Source organism: Cibotium barometz, chromosome 51, assembly GCF_041138505.1.
Source record: "Cibotium barometz isolate CiBa-2024 chromosome 51, ASM4113850v1, whole genome shotgun sequence".
NCBI lineage: Eukaryota > Viridiplantae > Streptophyta > Polypodiopsida > Cyatheales > Cibotiaceae > Cibotium > Cibotium barometz.
In genome coordinates this window covers 7,277,323-7,300,990 of record NC_141096.1, presented here as the reverse complement: position 1 = coordinate 7,300,990, position 23,668 = coordinate 7,277,323, and the positions used below count along the sequence as shown (strand labels likewise).

At 43.6% G+C, this 23,668-nt stretch overlaps 1 protein-coding gene across 4 annotated transcripts in view; it reads right to left on the bottom strand.

The window, feature by feature from the left end:
- Positions 1–1,055: 1,055 nt before the first annotated feature.
- Positions 1,056–23,668, bottom strand: part of LOC147609268 (Mitochondrial substrate carrier family protein) — a 44,540-nt gene continuing 21,927 nt past the window's right edge. For 2 of the 4 annotated variants that reach the window (XM_086787453.1, XM_086787452.1), the window contains exons 2-9: positions 20,927–21,046; positions 20,755–20,816; positions 6,576–6,812; positions 6,303–6,473; positions 3,982–4,031; positions 2,134–2,263; positions 1,891–1,928; positions 1,056–1,471 (exon numbers count right to left, since the gene is read on the bottom strand). In XM_086787453.1, coding sequence (XP_086643579.1) covers positions 1,375–1,471; positions 1,891–1,928; positions 2,134–2,263; positions 3,982–4,031; positions 6,303–6,473; positions 6,576–6,812; positions 20,755–20,816; positions 20,927–21,046 — 905 coding nt within the window. In that variant the 3' untranslated portion in view covers positions 1,056–1,374. Of the gene's footprint in view, positions 1,472–1,890; positions 1,929–2,133; positions 2,264–3,981; positions 4,032–6,302; positions 6,474–6,575; positions 6,820–20,754; positions 20,831–20,926; positions 21,047–23,668 lie in introns of all 4 variants that reach the window. The other 2 variants (XM_086787455.1, XM_086787454.1) reach the window with 2 other exon arrangements.

Sequence of the window (23,668 nt, the reverse complement as noted above, 5' to 3'; positions counted from 1 at the left end):
AGGCATGGCAGTGTGTCAGCATGATTGGCAATTCTGATAGTATTTTAACAGGCCTTTCTACGACGAGCTCAATCCTCCGCAACTTCAAGGCCCGATTAAATTGGGTTGTGGGAAACGTACTTAATTTGTATCAGTAACGCACGACCCGATTGATCGATCCTCTGCAACTTCACGGCCCGATTAACGAGTGGCTTATTCATGCAGTGCAAAGTTGTGGGAGGGTAGAATCTTCTTCTACAAGCCCTTTTCGAGTCAAGGGAGGAGCGTTGCCTTGTACAAGAACTCACATAGTGGAACAAAGGATTTTTGGCTTCAATAGAAGAACCCAGTACTTCTTTGTGCTTTGAGTAGTGCTTACCCAAGTGTTTAATGGCACTGGTGATAGTCTAGATGCTTTAATCAGAGACGGCAGGTGCGGTTGGGGAAATTGGAAGAGAGGAATTTGCAGCAACTTTCTGGGTGGAAAAACAGTATTAAGGGGTGGTATACATGTAGAAGGGACACATTAGTCTAGTGACTGTCTGAAAATATCATGACCAATAATGATGGAATCCCAGCTAAGGGAATGCGCTGACCCATCAATCATAGGTAAAGAAGCAAGCATAAGATTGCCAAAAGCCATCCGGGCTTGTTGACAAGAAGGATACAAACCATTCCGGCTTTAACCATCAAGGAATTTCAAAGATGTTCATACGTTGACTAGATATGCTCACAAGCTCATCATTAAGGACTCTGTTTGCAGCCCCTAAAGATGGAGTAACCGGGCTACTCCATGATGCATCGGTGGGCATTTCAAGTTATTTTGGAGATCATCCATGGACATAAATTGGAGAACAAAAACAAGATAACTCCCATGATGCATTGGCTGCTTCTATCACGTATTAAAACATGATGCATTGGCTGCTGCTATCACATGTAAAATATCGTAAGTAAAACATTTAGTACTGCATAAGAACCCACCAAATTTTTGTGGAGCTTGGAGGCATACAACCATAATTTTTCTCTAATCACCTCTTAAGCACCTTGGTAATCACCTCTTAATAACCATAGCCAACTTTTTGAAATACCAATAAAACCAACCTTTAGTAAGACAGGCCCAAAACTACTGAGATTATGACTTTTTTGGGCATTATGCCCATGTATATAGCATTGAGAACACTGTTTTGACCAGTGAGCTTGATCCTTGGGCATAACTGACCCATAATGAACAGATTTTTCTTGCCCTTCATATCAATGTTATAGTCTTGTGTTCCTACCCTCAACAATACGATGACATCAATGGTAGCTTCAGAAAGCCAAGCAATTATTGCTACTCTCAATCAAGCTGCTCGGAATGCATAGCTGTTAGTCCAAACAAGTGAGATTTGGTCCCCATCATAAAGCACTAATGCCCACAAATTGTCGGAGCTTTTCATACACTAGAAAAGTGATTGCTGTCTGTGGACCAAGCCTTGCAAACGTTGCAGACCAACTGCTTGTCAACACCAATCATAATGCAACTGTTAGTAAAGGGATCTATTATATGTGTTTAACCTTACTAGAAATCCATCTCCTACAATCATGTTCTATTATATACCCTGGAAGTTCGTAGACCTTCCACAATACTAGTGTACCAGACCCACTCACACATCAAGTGCTGCACACCCCCACCCCCACACCCCCCAACACACCCCATAAAACATACATGGGCCCATACACTTGAATAAAAGAATTGCATCGCTCATGAGACTTACTCTTTATAGAGTCCACAGAATGCACCAGACCCACTCACACATCAAGCGCTGGTTACACGCCACCACCCCCCCAACACACACCCCTCCACCACCCCATAAAACATACATAGGCCCATACACTTGAATAAAAGAAACTGCATGTGCTCATGAGACTTACCCTTTATAGAGTCCACAGAATCCTTCAGATCTCCAGATCTGAAAAACATTTACTGTGGTCAATCAACCTGATTGATAGAAATGCGATCACCGACAATAAAATGACATATTATTGATAACATTATAACCTAAAGCTAGCGGATCCATCCAGCAGCTACATACTGAACCAGAGTAAAGCACAATAGAAACATCCTTGAAATTCAATAAAAAGCATCTCCAGTGTAAGACATAATTTTTCAAGCACCTTGTGCGCACAATCGAACGCGCTCTTGTACATGTCATTTGATGTTTCTCTCTGTATCATCATGCGAGTCTTCACTGTGTCAATCGGAGCTGTCACTGTGGTTCCGACAACACCTGCCGCAAGGCTTGCGCTGCATAGATTCTTTCACAGATTCACACATCAATAGGATGTATATATATATACCTAGATGAATCCTCATGGTAGTCATCCACAAGAAAATAAACCATCAACTCCATCATGCATAGTATAGACTAGATACTACGACATCCCCACTAACGTCATCAGTGCCTAGTGGGTGTAGAACTTGGTATTAATATATGCTGCCACACACACACACTCCTCGCACGCACGCACGCAAGCATACACACACACACACACACACGCACGCACAAAAGGGCATACATTTATACAAAGATCTGTGTACTAAGTTTCTGTCAGCTCCGGAGATACAGGGCAGACACAGCCATAATGAAGCCTAGCACTAAGGATCATGACAAATAGACAGAATTATTACAACAAAAAGGTAGTTGACAGGGCATATGCACCACTAAAGACAGAAAGAATTAACACAATATCAACTGCCTGCAACTTGGACGAAAACTCCACAATGTGAAATTTGCATCTCCGCTAATACAACATAAAGATATACCTAGATGAATCCGGGAACATGCCCAAATTCACCTTATAAGAAAGTGCAATTTATGACCTCATGGTAGTCATCCACAAGAAAATAAACCATCAACTCCATCATGCATAGTATAGACTAGATACTCACTCCGCCGGCTGAGACCATCAGGAGCATATGGCTTGATATCATTCACACCCTCCACAGTCTGGGGGAAGCTGCACGGAGGTTCTGACTGCATGCCAAAGTGGCGGGAAGCCTTCTTGAGACTTTGGAGGCCTAGTCCTTTCATCACAGATAGAGGCGATGACCCCATTTGGCATTACAAACCACCTATGTGGTTGTTCCCCTCCCCTCCTCCTCTATGAGATAGCCTTCTCCTCACAGAGCGGCCAGCCGGAGGAGAAGCATCTCTTCCCCTTTGATTACTTGGTTCCCGCCCTTATATGAGGCGAGTTTGTATCTAGCCCGTCATGGTTGTACTTAGCCCTTTGTGGCTGTTTTTTCTTTAACTAATTGAAGGATCTTTTTTCAAAAAAAAGAATATGATGACGCCATACAATCTGAGTAGCAGTCCGTCTAACCTCTGCTGACTGGACCTGCATGAGGAGCAAAGCAAAGTAACAGACCAGATAGAGGACAGATAATGTACACAACATTTCTGAGTGCCCTCAGTAGACTCTGTACATCTAGCCCTAAAAGTCTCTCAGGCTCCCCAAAAATCTTCCAAGCAGAGTATACTTGTGAGTGATGTGAAGGGAGACTTAGGAATCTGTGCCAAGGTGACTGGACCTGCCCTAGATCCCATGAAAATCAAAGTAACAGACCAGATAGAGGAAAGAGAATGTACATACTACACAACATATCTGAGTGCCTTCAGTAGACTCTGTACATCTAGCCCTAAAAGTCTCTCAGGCTCCCCAAAAATCTCCCAAGCAGAGTATACTGCTGATTGATGAGGTGGTGACTTTCGTACGTTCAGTTAAACATAATAGGAGATTCCTCTTATTAGCTGAAGCATGCAGAAAAAACATTTAAATGGCTGGATTCACAATAAACAGGAATTCAAAATAGTTAATGTTTTCCATTTTTCAAACATATAATAGTTAAATGTTTCCCATTTTTTGAACATATAATCCTCTTACAACTTTAAATTACTAGTCAAAAACGGCCCCATAATAATCCCAAAAAATAATTAGTAATAACAGGTTGAACAAAAAAACCTTATATGAAGCCAAAATCCTTCCTCCAATGCAATCCAATGCTTAATCATCTGCAGAAGGCAACAACAATATGTAGAATTCATAAGATATATTTTTTCAAACAAATGCAAGCTGTATTTATGTGTGAACACGAGTATCTTGACTCTTTCTTAAACCCTTTTTAACGTTAGAATTGATGAACTGAAACATGCAATAAATCTCAAGACGCATTAATGCGTACAAGAATGCTAGTGAATGATGGATTTTGTGCTGTGGTGAGTGTTAACTACTCTGTACTAAGGGCCGAAGATGTGCTGCCTTCTAACTCAAAGTCAGACACCAGTATAAGTAATTGGACTCTTGAGCTCGAGTACGGTTCCCACTCACCTCAGCCGATGGACACCCAGTCCTTCACTTGTGAGTAATGGCCCGCTCCCAGTGGATTAAGCGAGAGAGAGGCACAACATTGTCAACTGAAGAGCAAGATCTTTAACCGAAAAAAAAAACTAGAATACCGGCTCTCAAAGTCCCGGTGATCATCCCTGACAAGGAACATTCCACTGAGCCTGTACATAATACTGCAGGGCTTTGCTGTAAAGTCTACATTTCTTTTTCACTGTCAACAAATCCTTGCCATCAAAATTTTTCCAATAAACGCTTGTGCAACTTGATCAGTCAAACAAGATGCAACATGATGTTCTCAGCTGCAAGAGCCCCGTCCTAGGGGGCCATGATGCCAGCAGCCTAACGGAACTATCAAGGACATGTCTGTACAGACTTCGGTCACACGTGCAGAGCCGCTGCTGTCTGTACAACCGAGATCGGCTACATGTGTGGAACCTGGAACTCTTGCTGCTATGTGCTCAGCACACTCTTGGAATGTGCATAAAGAAAAACCCCACTAACTGTTTAATGCATTTTTTGGTTGCTGGGACCTCAGAAACCCCATGCATAGGTATAAGCTGCAAGCTTGCAAGTATTGAAACAGATTAAAATGCATGGAATCAAATAAATCTGATAAATTATGTGGGTCCATGTCGCCTTGTAGTGACAGCTCCACCAACGTCATTAGTCTTCCTTGATCAGCATATTTTGCTAAGTGTATCAAAGCTTGCCTTGATATTTGACATAGGTGGTTGGCCACAACAACACAAATGTGATACAGTCAACCACAGCAAACTGCTTGCCTAAACCGGTGCAGATAAAGAAGGCCCTCAAGAACAAATATGTGCACCTTTCATGCCTTTCTTAGAAGCAGCATGGTGTGATGCCATATCATCACTTTTATCACATGAGACATGCACCTCGTGCAAATATCCACACGTGTCTCATCTGCCTTGCATTATGAAACTTGCAATACTTCCCTGCCATATTTTGAGCAGTCATCTCTATGTTGCCCAATTCCAAGAGCAAAACTCCTTGTCCAACCTCCATAAAAGCAACATGCTAAATCTCAAACTTGCGCCTCCAAACTGCACCTAAGGCAAAGCCCCTGCCAGGTGGAGCCTCTAGCGCTAGGTACATGTAATCCCTTCTCCCCCCAGTTTTTCAATCAAGGCAACTCTCCTCCCTTTCTAAAGCCAGGCATGCAGGACTCACCAGTTCTTCACCATTTCCATTCCCCTTAGGATCCTTCACCGAGGTCCTTGGAATCGGATGAAGCTCCTCCCTCTACTTAACCTGACGTTACAGGCCATGTCCCGTTAGAGATCACATTTTTTTACTTAAACAACACAAACGGTGAAATACGATAGATCAATAAACACAATGACACAGTAGAGAAAATAAACTACACCACACTGGGGACCAAAAGAAACAGATTTTTTTATTCCATAAGAACAAAAGCTATTGTTCAGTGTACGTCAACTGCCTAGCTAAAGAAACTCACTTTGCGCTAGCATCAAGTCACGTGCACATAGTAAAAGTCAGCCAGAAACCAATACAAATGGACGAGTTTGGCTTTCGGTATCAAGGAACTCCTCCTAATTTATCCAGAGAGCACATTTGCATATAAATAGATAGATGATTCTATTTCATGATTTCAAGATACAAAGGTCTTGAAATCCCATAAACAAAACCCTTACCCTCAAATGCTCTCATGATAGAAAAGTAATGGTGGATCTGCAGACCTTCTATGCAACAAAAATCAAAGTAATGACTAATCTGCAGCCTTCATATTCCAAGTAAGAAAGATGGGTCGACACTGGTCAAACAAAGTAATGACTAATCTGCAGCCCTCATATTCCAAGTAAAGAAAGACGGGCGGACACTGGCCAAAACCTCCTATGACTATCCAAGAAGCCAACCACCAGCACATCCTATCAAGTATGTTAGAATCAAACCTGCTTGGACTCATCATATGTTACTAACTGAGAAGCAGTTAAAGCTGATGCCCTTGCCATAGAGGGGCCAATGCCCCTCCACAGTCCAGCCAAACCTTCAGTAGCTAGCACATTCCTGAGCTCCCTTACCAGAGAGTTATCAGAAGGTCGACGTGAAACCTGCATGCGTACCTGCCAAAATGAGTTGTCAATCAGAAGCAACTCATATAACCATTTCTAAGTATGGTTTCCATAGTGTTATCGTTTAGAGGAGAAATAGAAGATGTAATAAACCTTCATAACTTCCATAGGATTGGTTGTCGCTGTGGCGATTGCACCAGAAATAACTCCTGCTGCTATCTTGGTGAAAATATTTGTGCAATCAAGGACCCAATCAAATGCTCCCTTGCAAGGCTCATATAGGCCCAGTCGTAGCCCACCATATAGTGCAGACCTTAAAAGAGAAGGCACAATGCCCTTGTACAAAGATTGAGGGCCTTCATTATGCACCATATACATTAGCTTCTGACTCTGCAAACTTGCCAAAATGAGTTGGAAATTACCCACAAATTCATTATTTGTTACTCCAATTTTTTTGAAAAAAGCTAATTTTCACCACATTCAGCAATTTTTTTCAAAACAACCCAACTGTCTAAGCAATCCTTGAACTTCAATACCACGTGTATGTATGTATGTATATGTGTGTGTACGCTGTGTGGACAAAATAGGAGTTGGTAATGTGTACATACTGTGCAGAGTATTGAGTGTGTCAGGAAATATGTAATTAGTCTGGGTCAGCTTTGAATTTTATTTGAGATAAAATTTGTTGAGCAAGGGAAGTGAAAGCACAGCCATCAGTATTGATAAAATAGCGGATGCAGCTCTTGTGTTCATATTGGAGAAGTGTTGGCACCATGTATATTGATGAAGCATATGAGGGAATGGTAGAGAGGGCACTCTGAACAATGAGGCCACCTTTTTGGGCTTAATAAAATAAAAATAAATATTAAGTGGCCATCTTTTTGAATAGCCACTTGGCTGCATGTGTTGCAGCCAACGCTTCCGCCAGCCCATACCGAAGAGAAAAGGTAGCCAAGGGGAGAAGTTTCGAGAGGCGCGGCAGGAGGAGTAGTTTCTTTTAAAAAAAAGAGCAAAAAAAAAAGGAAGAGAGAGGTGGGCGGCTCTGCAAGGGAGGCGGGTCGTGAAAGAGCAGGAGGGTACGCTGTTTTGCTGCAAAAAAGGGAGTTGGCAGTAAAGCAAAGGGAGCAAGGTAGCACGTCTACTGGTGTGAGGCGCAGAGTGAAGCTGGCGCTGACGGGAGCTGGCAGCACGCAGTCTCACTACCGTAAGCAAAGGGAGAGGGAGGTGGCGACTGGCGCAGCTGCTGGCGACGACGAGAAGGTTGGGACGACAGTAAGAGGCCGTGTGGCGCTGGCGAGGGCAGAACAATGGAATTGCTTTAGTTGGTTTTGACGCCGGCAGTGGCTGAAGGTAGAACCGGGCAAGCAGGTGTTTGTGCAGTTGCTGGCGACAAAGAGGGAGTTGCTCTCGGTTTTCTGGTGGCTGGCAGTGGCAAATAGAGAAGACGAGGAGAGGGAGCCTGGGTAAGGATTGTTTTGCGCTGGCTGTTGTGAGCAACAGTGAGTGCCTTGCTTCGTATTGGACACAGCTGGTGGCTGGTGAGGACAAGAGGTTGCTTTGGGTTTTTTGCTTAGAGAACTGAGGCTGGTGGCGACTGAGGGAGAACCGCCTAGAAGGTGGCAGTGGCTAGCACGTCAGCAACAAAAGGCTGCTTCCACTGGTAGAGTGCAGGTGGCGGTTGGTAGCCAAAAGAAGGGTATGAAGCTGGCCGCCAAGATGTAAAAGGAGGGCTATGCACAGGAAGACAGAAAGAGAGCCGCAGAGGAGAGACATCTTTTTTATTTATTTTTTTGGTGGCTGCAGTGACTAGGTCTAGGAATGTTTGAGCAAAGGGGGGAGAGAGTGGTTTCTCTGGTGAATTATCCTCTTCTGGAGACTCACGCCAGAGTTGTTGCTTTCTGTTGATTAGCAGTGGGGCTGGTGTTTGAGATATACAATTCTGTAAAGATAAGGATCTGTTCTAAAATATAAAACTTGTTCATGCTCTTGGGTCTGGTGTTCTGGTGTGTTTATATGCGTGTGTGGAAGTGTGGCACCCTATAAGGGCGTAAACAGCTTTACCGCTTCTGTGCCATCACTTTTTGGTGCCTCCACAGAGGAACAGATTTCCTCTGGTTTGTGAAAAAGGACAAAGGTTTGTGTGAAGAAGGTTGGGAAGATGGCTCAAGATTTTCCAGAGTATTGGGGATTGCCACAGGAGAGTGCAATCAGGTTTCTAGAAAAGATGGAGTTTACAGCTTTAATGAAAGACAGGGCAACCCCGGAGATCCTCTCTCAGATTTTGACTTATTGCTTGCAGGGTGATGCAAAAACATGGCTACAGATGTTTGTGACTACACACTGGAATGTTCATCAACAGGATCCTGAGTACCGTGTAGCCAGAGCTGCATTTTTGGCACAGTTTGCTCGAATGAGGAGTCCAAATGAAGTATGGAAGGAGTTGTGTAACATTCAGCAGAAGGACGGTTAGGATGTGGATCAGTATCTAATAGAGTTCGGTAGACTGTGGAGTCTATGGTGTGAGGCTTTGATTCCTGAAGTACCCCCACAGATGATAAAGAGAGACCGGTTTGTGGCTGGTCTAGAGCCAACCCTCCGTCTGAAGGTGGAGCTGAAGAACCTGGATAGCTTTGAGGAGGCTGTCAGAGTAGCTCGAGAGAAGGAGTGGAAGCTGAAGCGTCTGAGGCAGATGGGAATACAGGAAGAGCCAAAGAAGTTTGTGAAGATGCCAGAGATTGAGAGTATACATCCTGAAAGGGAAGCTGCTGTGGTTCCTGAACAGGACACTTTGAAGAGGGACATACATGATGCAGTGGAGCTCATGAAGTCTCTAAGTTTGAATTGGATGGAAGCAGGTGGAAAGGGAAGAAGTCGAGGTGCACCAAATAATAGAAGAGACAATATGTCAACAGGTGAAGGGAATATAGGAGGAACAGGAAGAGGACGGGGCTATTATTTAAGCAATGTCCAATGCTGGAACTGTGGGGAGCGGGGACATATCAGCCCTCAATGTGACAAACCGCCCAGAGCAGGTGGTGGAATGTATCCTGTGATGCAGAGGACTAATGATAGATCGGGGGATCATAGTGTTGAAGTAAAAGATCCAAATCAACCCTCTACCAGTGGAGTTAAATGGGAGGATAAAGGAAAGGGACCGGCTCTCAGCCTGATAGGAGTAGAGGCCATTCCAGAGATTATGCCTGTGGCAAAAAGGACGAGAAGTACAATGGCAGAACCTGAACCATCTTCTAAGAAAGGTAAACATGTCCAATTTGATATAAGCCCTCAACCAGAGAAGAAGAAGAGGAAGCCAAGAAGACATTATAAAACTTCAGATTTGCATATTGGTCAAGGTCAGGAGGAGTATACATTGATGGGAGATTTAAAGGGAAGGGTAACCAATATAACTTTTGCCCAATTGCTTGGATTGTGTCCGAAGCTTAAGAGAGAGTGGAAGAAGTTGGCAAATCCGAGGAAAGTAAATGAGCAGGAGCCCACACAAGGCGAAATGGAGCTGATGTCTGTGAAAGACCTTCCTGATATTTGTCCATCAGTTGATGCTTGGTGTGGAAGTGTGAGTGTTGGAGAAGCATATGTTGATGGCGGTGCACAAATCAGTGTAATCACTCAGTCCTGTATGGAGAGATTGGGGTTAAAGCTGAATGCTAGTTCCGATTTTAGACTCCGTTTGGCAAATCATGCAAAAGTGAAGTGTCTGGGTATATGTACAGAAGTGCCAGTGACTGCTTTTGGTGTGGTTTGCAACATAAATTGCCATATTATGCCGGCTGGTTTGGGAGCTTATCCACTGATTTTGGGCAGCCCTTGGCTCAGACAGGTGGGTGCCATCCAAAATTGGAGAAGGGGAACTATAACAATACATAATAAGAGAGGAAGAGCCAGGAAGTTCAATATGAGTAGTAAGCGGGAAATGAAGAGTGAGCCTGAATAAACAAGTGCTGATGAGTATACAGATAGTGAAACTGAAGAAGAGAGTTCTACTTCTGATAATGAGAGCCAGGTATCATTTATAATGAAGGAAGAAAATGAGTATGTGATGCAAGCTGAAGAGGAGTTAAAGAAGGAAGAAGAGAGCAGACTTGAAGATATGGACAGTCTGATGCAGCCTCCATCACCCAGTACCGAGAAAGAGAAGCTGTTACAAGGCATGCTGAATCCTAGATTGCAGCCAGTGGAGAAAGAAGAGTATATGAAGGTACTACATAAATTCCCTCATTTGTTCATTACTTCATATGAAGAGATCCGAGGATTCAAATGTGAACCAATGCCTATAGTATTGAAAGAGGGTGTGAGGCCAGTGTTTCAGAAACTGAGGAGGATAAATAGAGAGCTATTGCTTGTATTAAGAGAGGAGTTGAGTAAGTTGTTAAAAGCAGGGTTAATTTATCCAGTAGATCACTCAGATTGGGCAAATCCAGTGGTCTTTACTTCAAAGCATACAGGTGGGTGGAGAGTCTGTATTGATTACAAGCCTCTCAATGCTGCAACAAAAAGCAATCACTATCCTCTGCCCTTCATTGATGATATTTTGGACAGGATAGCTGGATATGAGAGATATAGTGTATGTGATGGTTTCTCTGGGTATTTTCAGATCTCAATTGCTGAGGAAGACCAGGCTAAAACCGCTATCATTACACCGTGGGGTTGCTTCTGTTACCGAGTAGTACCATTTGGGTTGAAAAATGCACCCTCGTGGTATCAGAGAAACACTGACAGAGTACTTGCACCTCTTACAGATCATTTTGTGAGAGCTTTTTTGGATGATATATGTGTATATAGTTCTCAAAAGGAGCATGGTAATAAATTGGATGATATATGTGTATATAGTTCTCAAAAGGAGCATGGTAATAAATTGGAGCAAGTATTTTCTAAAATGGATGATGCAGGTGGACAGCTGAATCCAACGAAGTGTCATTTAGGATATTCAAAGGTGAAGCTGTTGGGGCATATGATATCTCAAAATGGAATTGAACCTAATCCAGAGAAGATAAAAGCTCTTGTCTTATTATCTGCACCATCAACATCCAGGCAGCTGCTGCAGACTTTTGTCCAGAAGGTAAAATATATGGCAAGATTTGTTCCTTTAATGTCTCAATCGCTTTACCCTCTTCAGCAGGCTATGAGGAAAGAACCATTGCAATGGAATGAAGAATGCGAGGAAGTGTTTGAGAAAGTGAAAGAAGTATTGGGAAGTATTTCTAGTGTAAAAGTTCCGGATTTCTCTCAGGTCTTTTATGTGAATCCATCTTTTGGTCCGGATGTAGTTGGAGCAATCTTAATGCAGAGAGGAGATGAATCCAGATATATGAAGCCTGTGTATTATGCAAGTAGAGTGAAGACAGAAGCAGAGAGGAAATACACTGAGGCTGAATTGGTTTTGTCAAGTCTGGTGTATGCTTGCAGGAAATTCAGGTCATATCTCCTGATGAGACCATTTGTGGTACTGACAAACTATACTTTACTCCCTCACCTGGTGAATGGTACTTCACTCTCAAAAGGTATGATGCGATGGTTAGTGGAGCTTCAAGAATATGATTTCTCATTTTTGATTGAAGATACTTGCAAGGCAACTTTGGCAGATCTTCTAACATATAAGGACGGCCCGATCTTGGTGAAGGAAGTAGATTCAAAGATAGAAAAAGAGGAACAAATTATCATTCCTGGAGCTCATGTTTTATTCTTTGATGGTTCGTATAAGAGGAGTACACAACAGGCCACCGGGGGGTATATAATCCAAGATTCAGAAGGCGGGCTAATTCTAAAGAATGGAATACATCTGGAAGCTGAAAGTAACAATGAAGCTGAATACACAGCATTGTTTCAAGGGCTGCAGGCTGCTTTAAAACAGAAAATTCAAAAGCTAATCATAAAGGGAGATTCTCTATTAGTAGTAAAGCAGGTCTTGGGTAGCTGGCGAGCAAAGCATCCGAGATTAAAAGAATGTCTGGCTGATGTTAGAAGGCTGCTACATCAATTTACAGCATGGAGTATTCAACATGTGCGGCGGCAGGAAAATCATATGGCACATGAGTTAGCTCAGGAGGCAATTAATCAGGATCCAGTAATTGCAAAAATTGAAGAGCCATTATACAGAGGGAGGGAATACCTGTCCAGAGTGGTAGATTACTTACTCTCAGGTCGCTTGCCTGAAGAGCTCAAAAAAGGCCAAAAGTATCATTTTATCAGGAAAAGTAAGCATTATGTCATGATTGGAGATGAATTATACATGCAAGGAGCTGATCAGGTATTAAGAAGAATTCCCTGGAGGGAAGAAATTTATTATATTCTATCTTCAAATCATGAGGGAGCATGTGGGGGTCCTTATGCATTTAAGATCACCTTGCAGAAGGTATTACTGGAGAGTTATGTATGGCCTTCCATCCAGAAGGATATTCAGCACTGGTGCAGGTCTTGCCATGAGTGCCAGAGAATGGGGAAGAGAATCTTAAAAATGGAGCCAAGAAATATCATGCTGGTATATGACATTTTTGAAAGATGGGGAGTGGATGCAGTTGGACCACTTCCCAGGACGGCCAGAGGAAAGTGTTATGTACTTACTGCGGTGGACTACCTATCAAAATGGGCAGAAGTGAAGGCAGTGAAGAGAGTAGATAGTAAAGAGGTGGCTGATTTTGTGTATGAACATATATGCTGCAGATTTGGTATTCCTCTGGAGATATTATCAGATAATGGTCCTGAATTTCGAGGAGAGGTAGTTGACCATTTATGCAGAAGATTGAATATCAACCACAAGTACTCCACTCCTTATCACCCTCAATGCAATGGCTTGAATGAAAGATTCAATGGTGAATTTAAGCTGATGATAACCAAAATGACAGAAGGCCATATCAAGAATTGGGATATAGAGATGAATCGTGTATTATGGGCATACAGGGTTGCAGTAAAATCTGGTACACAATTCTCACCCTTTCATTTAGTTTATGGGAAAGAAGCACTCATGCCTATTGATGTGGAAATTCCAGCTTTGAAGTTCCTCGTTGAAGAAGGGCATGAGCCTATTAATTGTTACAGAGAAAGATTACTGGCCTTGCAAATAGTCCAGTTGGACAGAGAGCTAGCATTTGATCATTATGTAGCTATGCAATTGAAAAGACAAGAGAGAGAGAATGAGAAGGTGGAGCAGAAAGAAATTGAAGAGGGTGATCTGGTTCTCAAGTATAATAGCAAGCTGGATAGTACTTTTCATACTGCATTCCAGACAAAGTGGGAAGGTCCGTATAAAGTTGAGAGAAAATTTAATAATGGGAGTTATCAGCTTGCTGATTTGAATGGAAAGAAGCATAAAAGGAGAGTGAATAGTTTACGATTGAAGAAATATTTTGCTCGATTGATGTTAGCCGTGAAAGAAGAAGATCAGGAAGCTTGTGATGCATGTCAGGAGGTTGTGAAAGATACAGAGGAAAATCTGAGTATTTCATCCCTGTTTGTACAGCTGCTAGACATGAATGTCTCAGCAGAAGTAGGGGGTTGCTAAATATGTGTGGACAAAATAGGAGTTGGTAATGTGTACATACTATGCAGAGTATTGAGTGTGTCAGGAAATATGTAATTAGTCTGGGTCAGCTTTGAATTTTATTTGAGATAAAATTTGTTGAGCAAGGGAAGTGAAAGCACAGCCATCAGTATTGATAAAATAGCGGATGCAGCTCTTGTGTTCATATTGGAGAAGTGTTGGCACCATGTATATTGATGAAGCATATGAGGGAATGGTAGAGAGGGCACTCTGAACAATGAGGCCACCTTTTTGGGCTTAATAAAATAAAAATAAATATTAAGTGGCCATCTTTTTGAATAGCCACTTGGCTGCATGTGTTGCAGCCAACGCTTCCGCCAGCCCATACCGAAGAGAAAAGGTAGCGAAGGGGAGAAGTTTCGAGAGGCGCGACAGGAGGAGGAGTTTTTTTTTTTTTAAGAGCAAAAAAAAAAAGGAAGAGAGAGGTGGGCGGCTCTGCAAGGGAGGCGGGTCGTGAAAGAGCAGGAGGGTACGCTGTTTTGCTGCAAAAGGGAGTTGGCAGTAAAGCAAAGGGAGCAAGGTAGCACGTCTACTGGTGTGAGGCGCAGAGTGACGCTGGCGCTGACGGGAGCTGGTAGCACGCAGTCTCACTGACGTAAGCAAAGGGAGAGGGAGGTGGCAACTGGCACAGCTGCTGGCAACGACGAGAAGGCTGGGACGACAGTAAGAGGCCGTGTGGCGCTGGCGAGGGTAGAACAATGGAATTGCTTTAGTTGGTTTTGACGCCGGCAGTGGCTGAAGCAATCGAAAGAGTTTAGTAGAACCGGGCAAGCAGGTGTTTGTGCAGCTGCTGGCGACAAAGAGGGAGTTGCTCTCGGTTTTCTGGTGGCTGGCAGTGGCAAATAGAGAAGACGAGGAGAGGGAGCCTGGGTAAGGATTGTTTTGCGCTGGCTGTTGTGAGCAATAGTGAGTGCCTTGCTTCGTATTGGACACAGCTGGTGGCTGGTGAGGACAAGAGGTTGCTTTGGGTTTTTTGCTTAGAGAACTGAGGCTGGTGGCGACTGAGGGAGAACCGCCTAGAAGGTGGCAGTGGCTAGCACGTCAACAACAAAAGGCTGCTTCCACTAGTAGAGTGCAGGTGGCGGTTGGTAGCCAAAAGAAGGGTATGAAGCTGGCCGCCAAGATGTAAAAGGAGGGCTATGCACAGGAAGACAGAAAGAGAGCCGCAGAGGAGAGACATCTTTTTTATTTATTTTTTTGGTGGCTGCAGTGACTGGGTCTAGGAATGTTTGAGCAAAGGGGGGAGAGAGTGGTTTCTCTGGTGAATTATCCTCTTCTGGAGACTCAGGCCAGAGTTGTTGCTTTCTGTTGATTAGCAGTGGGGCTGGTGTTTGAGATATACAATTCTGTAAAGATAAGGATCTGTTCTAAAATATAAAACTTGTTCATGCTCTTGGGTCTGGTGTTATGGTGTGTTTATATGCGTGTGTGGAAGTGTGGCACCCTGTAAGGGCGTAAACAGCTTTACCGCTTCTGTGCCATCAACGCGTGCATGTGTATGTATGTGTGTGTGTACACACATATATATCTATGTATGTATGCATGTATATACATACATTATAGTTGAGGGAAACTGGAATCTCAATACGGGACGGCAGAAACGGAAACACCACATCAGCAAGGCGGGCTGAGGGAGGGGAGCGGCTGAAAGTTAATGGTTGATTGTACAAACATGTGATCATTATGACATGAATTTTGAGGGTTTATAAGAATAGAAGGAGAATCAAAAGGATATCAGTGTCTGGGTGGAAAAAACTCTAAAACCCGCGGTGTAGTGGGACACGTATGTGTGTGTGTGTGTGTGTGTGTGCGTGTGTGTGCGTGTATATATGTATATGTGTAGACATATATACATATATACATATATACACATATTTGTGTGTGTATGTATATATATATATATATATATATATATATACGTTCACACACACACACACACACACATATAGATACAGATGTAGATGTAGATGTATATTCGTATACACGTATATTCATATATATGTACATGTATGTATGTATGTATGTATGTATGCATGCATATATACATATGTATATACATATATGTATATGTATATGTAGATGTAGATGTTTGTGTATACATATACATGTATATGTATGCAGACGTATATGTATATGTAAATGTGTATATTCATATACATACATATATGTATGTACAAATATGTGTGTGTGTGTGTGTGTGGTGTGTGTGTGTGTAGAGAGAGAGAGAGAGAGAGAGAGAGAGAGAGAGAGAGACATGTAGATATGTGTGTGTGTGTGTGTGTGTGTGTGTGTGTGTGTGTACATGTATGTATGTGTGCATGTTCATGTATATGTTTATGTATTGTCATGTGCATAAAATGCCATGGACATTCTCAAATGCTGGTCCAGAAGAGGCAACCAGAAAAAGAGTATAAGAACCAGAAGTTGGAGCACACAGTGCTGTTTTGGCAATAGTGTGGACTTGGAGAAGGACTTGGATCCCTGTCGGCTGTACCAGAGCTGAGACAAGAGACTGTCGGCTGCGCTGGAGGCTGTCGGGAGCAGAGAACTGCTGTCGGCTGCATGAGGACCAGACGGCACTGAATTATGGATAAAAAGAAGCCAGTCGGCTGGCCGACCAGCAGTCAGCCAGCATCCCAATGTTCGAAAGAGCCTATAAATAGCAAGTTTGCTCATCATTGTAATCATTCAACTCCATATGAGTTGGGTCCTTAGAGTAGAACAGATTTTGGTGTTTACCACCTTTTATGCAAGGCAACCTATGGCTGTAGATTAGGTATCTTTTTGTACCATATGAATATACTAAATTTTCAGCATTTCTCTCTCTCTCTCTACTCTCCCTTCTATCTGCGTTTTTGCATCAGCATGTTCTCAGTGGTGTTTAGGGCTGAAAGAAGACCCCCAGAGCTTCCGCGTGTTACATTGGTATCAGAGCATCAGGCTCAGAAAAGCAAAACATTGATTCAGTCCCATATGATGGTGTTAAGGTCCATGGTACACGAAAGTACACGGATACGAAGCCCAAGGCAAGGAACACAGGAACGGGAAGAGCTCCTAGGAGGTTTGTTGGTGGTGTTCCACAAAGCCAGAGGGGATGGCAATCCTGTGAGCCAGATAGGTTCTCGGGCAACGGTCCCAAGGGAGGATTATCCTCCAAGGGGTGATGTGAGAGTGCCAGACTCATTTCTCAGGAATGAAGACCAAGACAGTGTTCAGAGTCAGGGCAGGAATGGATTGGGGACTGGAGGGAACAGATGCATAGATATTATTCACAGTCAGAGTGATTTTGGAGACCCGGCCGGGTTTTCAGTGAAAAGGGTTGCCAAAGCTGGATGGATGACAAAGGGACTCCGGAAATAGAGTGGGATGATGACAATCATCCAAGAACACGTTAGAATCCCGTCATCAAGTTTAGCAGAGGGGGATGTCATGTGCATAAAATGCCATGGACATTCTCAAATGCTGGTCCAGAAGAGGCAACCAGAAAAAGAGGATAAGAACCAGAAGTTGGAGCACACAGTGCTGTTTTGGCAGTAGTGTGGACTTGGAGAAGGACTTGGATCCCTGTCGGCTGTACAAGAGCTGAGACAAGAGACTGTCGGTTGCGTTGGAGGCTGACGGGAGCAAAGAACTGCTGTCGGCTGCATGAGGACCAGACGGCGCTGAATTATGGATAAAAAGAAGCAGTCGGCCAGCATCCCAATGTTCCAAAGAGCCTATAAATAGCAAGTTTGCTCATCATTATAATCATTCAACTCCATATGAGTTGGGTCCTTAGAGTAGGACAGATTTTGGTGTTTACCACCTTTTATGCAAGGCAGCCTATGGCTGTAGATTAGGTATCTTTTTGTACCATATGAATATACTGAATTTCCAGCATTTCTCTCTCTCTACTCTCCCTTCTATCTGCGTTTTTGCATCACCGTGTTCTCAATGGTGTTTAGGGCTGAAAGAAGACCCCCAGAGCTTCCGCGTGTTACATTGGTATCAGAGTATCAGGCTCAGCAAAGCTAAACATTGATTGAGTCCCATATGATGGTGTAAAGGTCCAAGGTATAGGAAAGTACACGGATACGAGGCCCAAGGCAAGGAACACAGGAACAGGAAGAGCTCCCAGGAGGTTTGTTGGTGGTGTTCCACAAAGCCAGAGGGGATGGCAGTCCTGTGAGCCAGATACGTTCTCGGGCAACGGTCCCAAGGGAGGATTATCCTCCAAGGGGTGATGTGAGAGTGCCAGACTCATTTCTCAAGAATGAAGACCAAGACAATGTTCAAAATCAGGGCAGGAATGGATTGGGGACTGGAGGGAACAGATGCATAGATATTATTCACAGTCAGAGTGGTTTTGGAGACCGGGCCGGGCTTTCAGTGAAAAGGGTTGCCACAGTTGGATGGATGACAAAGGGACTCCGGGAATAGAGTGGGATGATGACAATCATCCAAGAACACGTTAGAATCCCGTCATCAAGTTTAGCAGAGGGGGATGTCATGTGCATAAAATGCCATGGACGAATATTCTCAGGTGCTGGTCCAGAAGAGGCAACCAGAAAAAGTGTATAAGAACCAGAAGTTGGACCACACAATGCTGTTTTGGCAGTAGTGTGGACTTGGAGAAGGACTTGGATCCCTGTCGGCTGTACCAGAGCTGAGACAAGAGACTATCGGCTGCGTTGGAGGCTGTCAGGAGCAGAGAACTGCTGTCGGCTGCATGAGAACCAAAAGGCGCTGAATTATGGATAAAAAGAAGCCAGTCGGCTGGCCTACCAGCAGCAGTCGGCCAGCATCCCAATGTTCCAAAGAGCCTATAAATAGCAAGTTTGCTCATCATTGTAATCATTCAACTCCATATGAGTTGGGTCCTTAGAGTAGGACAGATTTTGGTGTTTACCACCTTTTATGCAAGGTAGCCTATGGCTGTAGAGTAGGTATCTTTTTGTACCATATGAATATACTAAATTTCCTCTCTCTACTCTCCCTTCTGTCTGCGTTTTGCATCAGCATGTTCTCAGTGGTGTTTAGGGCTGAAAGAAGACCCCCAGAGCTTCCGCGTGTTACATTGGTATCAGAGCATCAGGCTCAGCAAAGCTAAACATTGATTCAGTCCCATATGATGGTGTAAAGGTCCAAGGTATAGGAAAGTACACGGATACAAGGCCCAAGGCAAGGAACACGGGAACAGGAAGAGCTCCCAGGAGGTTTGTTGGTGGTGTTCCACAAAGCCAGAAGGGATGGCAGTCCTGTGAGCCAGATAGGTTCTCGGGCAACGACCCCAAAGTAGGATAATCCTCCAAGGGGTGATGTGTCATGTGCACAGTGTGTATCTACCGTGTGCTATACGCATGCAAGACTAGTTCCAAGCTTCCCCAAGCCTCGAAACTAGTCTGTCATGTGCACAGTGTGTATCTACCGTATGCTATACGCATGCAAGACTAGTTTCGAGGCTTGGGGAAGCTTGGAACTAGTCTTGCATGCGTATAGCACACGGTAGATACACACTGTGCACATGACATGATGTGAGAGTGCCAAACTCATTTCTCAGGAATGAAGACCAAGACAGTGTTCAGAATCAAGGCAGGAATGGATTGGGGACTGGAGGGAACAGATGCATAGATATTATTCACAGTTAGAGGGTTTTGGAGACCGGGCCGGGTTTTCCGTGAAAAGGGTTGCCACAGTTGGATGGATGACAAAGGGACTCCGGAAATAGAGTGGGATGATGACAATCATCCAAGAACACGTTAGAATCCCGTCATCAAGTTTAGCAGAGGGGGATGTCATGTGCATAAAATGCCATGGACATTCTTAGATGCTGGTCCAGAAGAGGCAACCAGAAAAAGAGTACAAGAACCAGAAGTTGGAGCACACAGTGCTATTTTGGCAGTAGTGTGGACTTGGAGAAGGACTTGGATCCCTGTCGGCGGCTGTACCAGAGCTGAGACAAGAGATTGTCCGCTGCGTTGGAGGCTGTCGGGAGCAGAGAACTGCTGTCGGCTGCTGCAGGAGGACCAGACGGCACTGAATTATGGATAAAAAGAAGCCAGTCGGCTGGCCCAGCAGTCAGCCAACATCCCAATGTTCCAAAGAGCCTATAAATAGCAAGTTTGCTCATCATTTTAATCATTCAACTCCATATGAGTTGGGTCCTTAGAGTAGGACAGATTTTGGTGTTTACCACCTTTTATGCAAGGCAGCCTATGCTGTAAATTAGGTATCTTTTTGTACCATATGAATATACTGAATTTCCAGCATTTCTCTCTCTCTACTCTCCCTTCTGTCTGTGTTTTTGCATCAGCATGTTCTCAGTGGTGTTTAGGGCTGAAAGAAGACCCCCAGAGCTTCCGCGTGTTACATGTATGCACATGTATATGTATATGTAAATGTGTATATTCATATGTGCGTGTATATATATATATATATATATATATATATAGAGAGAGAGAGAGAGAGAGAGAGAGAGATGTATATGTATATGTGTGTGTGTGTGTGTGTGTGTGTGTGTATATATATATATATATATATATATATATGTAGATGTAGATGTAGATGTATGTATATGTGTGTGTGTGTGTGTGTGTTTGTACGTACATGTATGTATGTATGTATGTATGTATGCCATACATCCATACATACATACATGTATGTATGTATAATCACACACATACATATGTATGTCAACCATGTACAAGTTTGAAGAGAAATTTGAAAAGGGATGAAAAAGATAAAGCACTAGATTTGTATAAATCCCTAAGGTAATGGGCCTTGGAATAATACAAATACCATGCCACTTGATGAGGCTCGTCGACCGACATGCTCCAACTGCAACCTCACTTTTACAACATCTGTATTCAATCAACTATGTCAAACAGAAAAGGAGTCAACAGGGTAAAAACTGGAAAGAATTTGCCAAATGATAAAAGGAAAAAGGAAAAAAGAATGTTTCTTTACAAACCTAGCGGGTGAGTCATCGCTGTTGCAACACATACAGCAGCCCCACTAGTGGAGAAGTGATTTACAATATCCCCTGTTCTTGTAAACATTAACTGCTTTACCCTTTTTGGCTTCTCACTTCCTGCATCATTGCATAGAAAACCCCTCAATATATTAGTGCTGCAAACATTGCAAAACTCAAAATGTGAACCTTAAATTTATGCTTCTGGGAGTGTCAATTTTAGTTACTCCTTCTAGCTAGTGAAACCCCAACTCGCTGCATATATTATATACCTAGATGAATCCAAGAACATGCCCAAATTCACCTTATAAGAATATGCAATTTATAACCTCTCACATGCACTCTGCACTATAGTGCATGGTGACAAACTAGCTCATCATCAGCACTGCAACATCTGTACATTATTAGAACCCAGTAGGATGATATTTGTGGTACGCCGTGACCCCATTGTAATCCTCAATCCAGGATAAGTCAGGCACAAGCTACGTAGGTCATTCTTAGCCATAGTCAGGCAGTCAGTGTAAGTCCTTAACCCACTTAAAGAGACGCATTCATGCATATACAGTCAGTAGAAACCTTAGGGTTTGCATCTGAAAGCATCCTGCATATTGCACATCATTCATGCATAGCATCTAGACCATTGCACGAACCTCAAATAGCATCTAGGAATTATCCAGGATTTATCTAGGATTTTTCTAGTATTTTTCCCATCATTTTCAGCATTTATACATCATCATTAAGCATTTAATGTTTATGGAGCAATCGGCCAGCATCTAGTGCCAACCGACTGGCTATATAGCTGCCTTCTTGAAAAGGTGAACATCACCAAAACAGTCCCTAACTAGGACCCAACTTCTAATGAGTTGAATGATCTAACACAATGAGCACCTTGGCCTTTTATAGTCTCTTGGACTTCTTGGAGTGCAAGCCGACCAGCAATCGGCCAACCTACTGGACACAATAATCATAAAATCCATAAAATACAGATGCACTTGCAGCCGCCTTAGCCGACAGCTCCTGGAGTCTTATCTAGCTCAGCCGACAGCTCTGTCATGCAGCCGACAGTGCATCCTAGTCCTTCTCCAAGTCCACACTAGCTAATCTACACTCTGTGCTCCATAATCCTGGTTCTATCTAGTTCTCATACTCTTTATCTAGTTGCCTCTTCTAGACCAGCATCTGAGAATGTCCATGGCATCTTTCATGCACATGACATCCCCCTTTGCTAAACTTGATGACGGGGTTCCAACCTGTTCTTGAATGACTGTCATCATCCCAATCTTTTCCCGAAGTCCCTCTGTCATCCATCCATCCCTGCCAAACCCTTTTCTCTGAAAACCCGGCCCGGTCTCCAAAACCACTCTATCTCAGAATAAGATCTATGCATCTGTTCCATCTGGTCCCCAATCCATTCCTGCTCTGACTCCGAACACTGTCTTGGTCTTCATTCCTGAGAAATGAGTCTGGCACTCTCACATCACCCCTTGGAGGATAATCCTCCCTTGGGACCGTTGCCCGAGAACCTATCTGGCTCACAAGACTGCCATCCCCTCTAGCTTTGTGAAACACCACCAACAAACCTCCTGGGAGCTCTTCCTGATTCTGTGCTCCTTGCCTTGGGCTTCGTATCCGTGTACTTTCATGTACCTTGGACCTGTACACCATCATATGGGACTCAATCAGTGTTTAGCTTTGCTGAGCCTGATGCTTTGATACCAATGTAACACGCGGAAGCTCTGGGGGTCTTCTTTCGGCCCTAAACACCACTGGAAACAATCTGATGCGAAACGCAAACATGAAGAGAGAGTAGAGAGAGAGAGAGAGAGAGAGAGAGATGCTGGAAATTCAGTATATTGCTGATGGTACAAAAAGGTACCTACAAACTACAGTCCATAGCTGCCTTCTTGAAAACCAAAACAGTCCCTAACTAGGACCCAACTCCTAATGAGTTGAATGATCTAAACAATGAGCACCTTGGCCTTTTATAGTCTCTTGGACTTCTTGGAGTGCTGGCTGACTGCTGATGCTGGAAATTCAATATATTGCTGATGGTACAAAAAGGTACCTACAAACTACAGTCCTTGGCTGCCTTCTTGAAAAGGTGAACATCACTAAAACAGTCCCTAACTAGGACCCAACTCCTAATGAGTTGAATGATCTAACACAATGAGCACCTTGGCCTTTTATAGTCTCTTGGACTTCTTGGAGTGCTGGCCGACCAGCAGTCGGCCAGCCTACTCGACACAATAATCATAAAATCCATAAAATACAGATGCGCCTGCAGCCGCCTCAGCCAACAACTCCTGGATTCTTATCTGGCTCAGCCGACAACTCTGTCATGCAGCCGACACTGCATCCTTGTCCTTCTCCAAGTCCACACTAGCTAATCTCCACTCTGTGCTCCATAATCCTGGTTCTATCTGGTTCTCATACTCTTTATCTGGCTGCCTCTTCTAGACCAGCATCTGAGAATGTCCATGGCATCTTTCATGCACATGACACGCATCAGTTCTCAGCATTCAGCCATCAGTAATCCTTGCGTTTTCTGTTTTCCATTAGCTAGGATCACAGAACCTCAAGATAGAGTCCACGTAGCAGCTCCCAACTCACTGGTGATGGCAGTCACTTGGTGGCAACATTGGTCTAATCTCTATATAGACCAGACCACACGTGTCACAGCTTTCAGCTGGGATACCTTTGTCCATGACCTGAAGACCAAATTATCCCGCCCCAGTACATGAC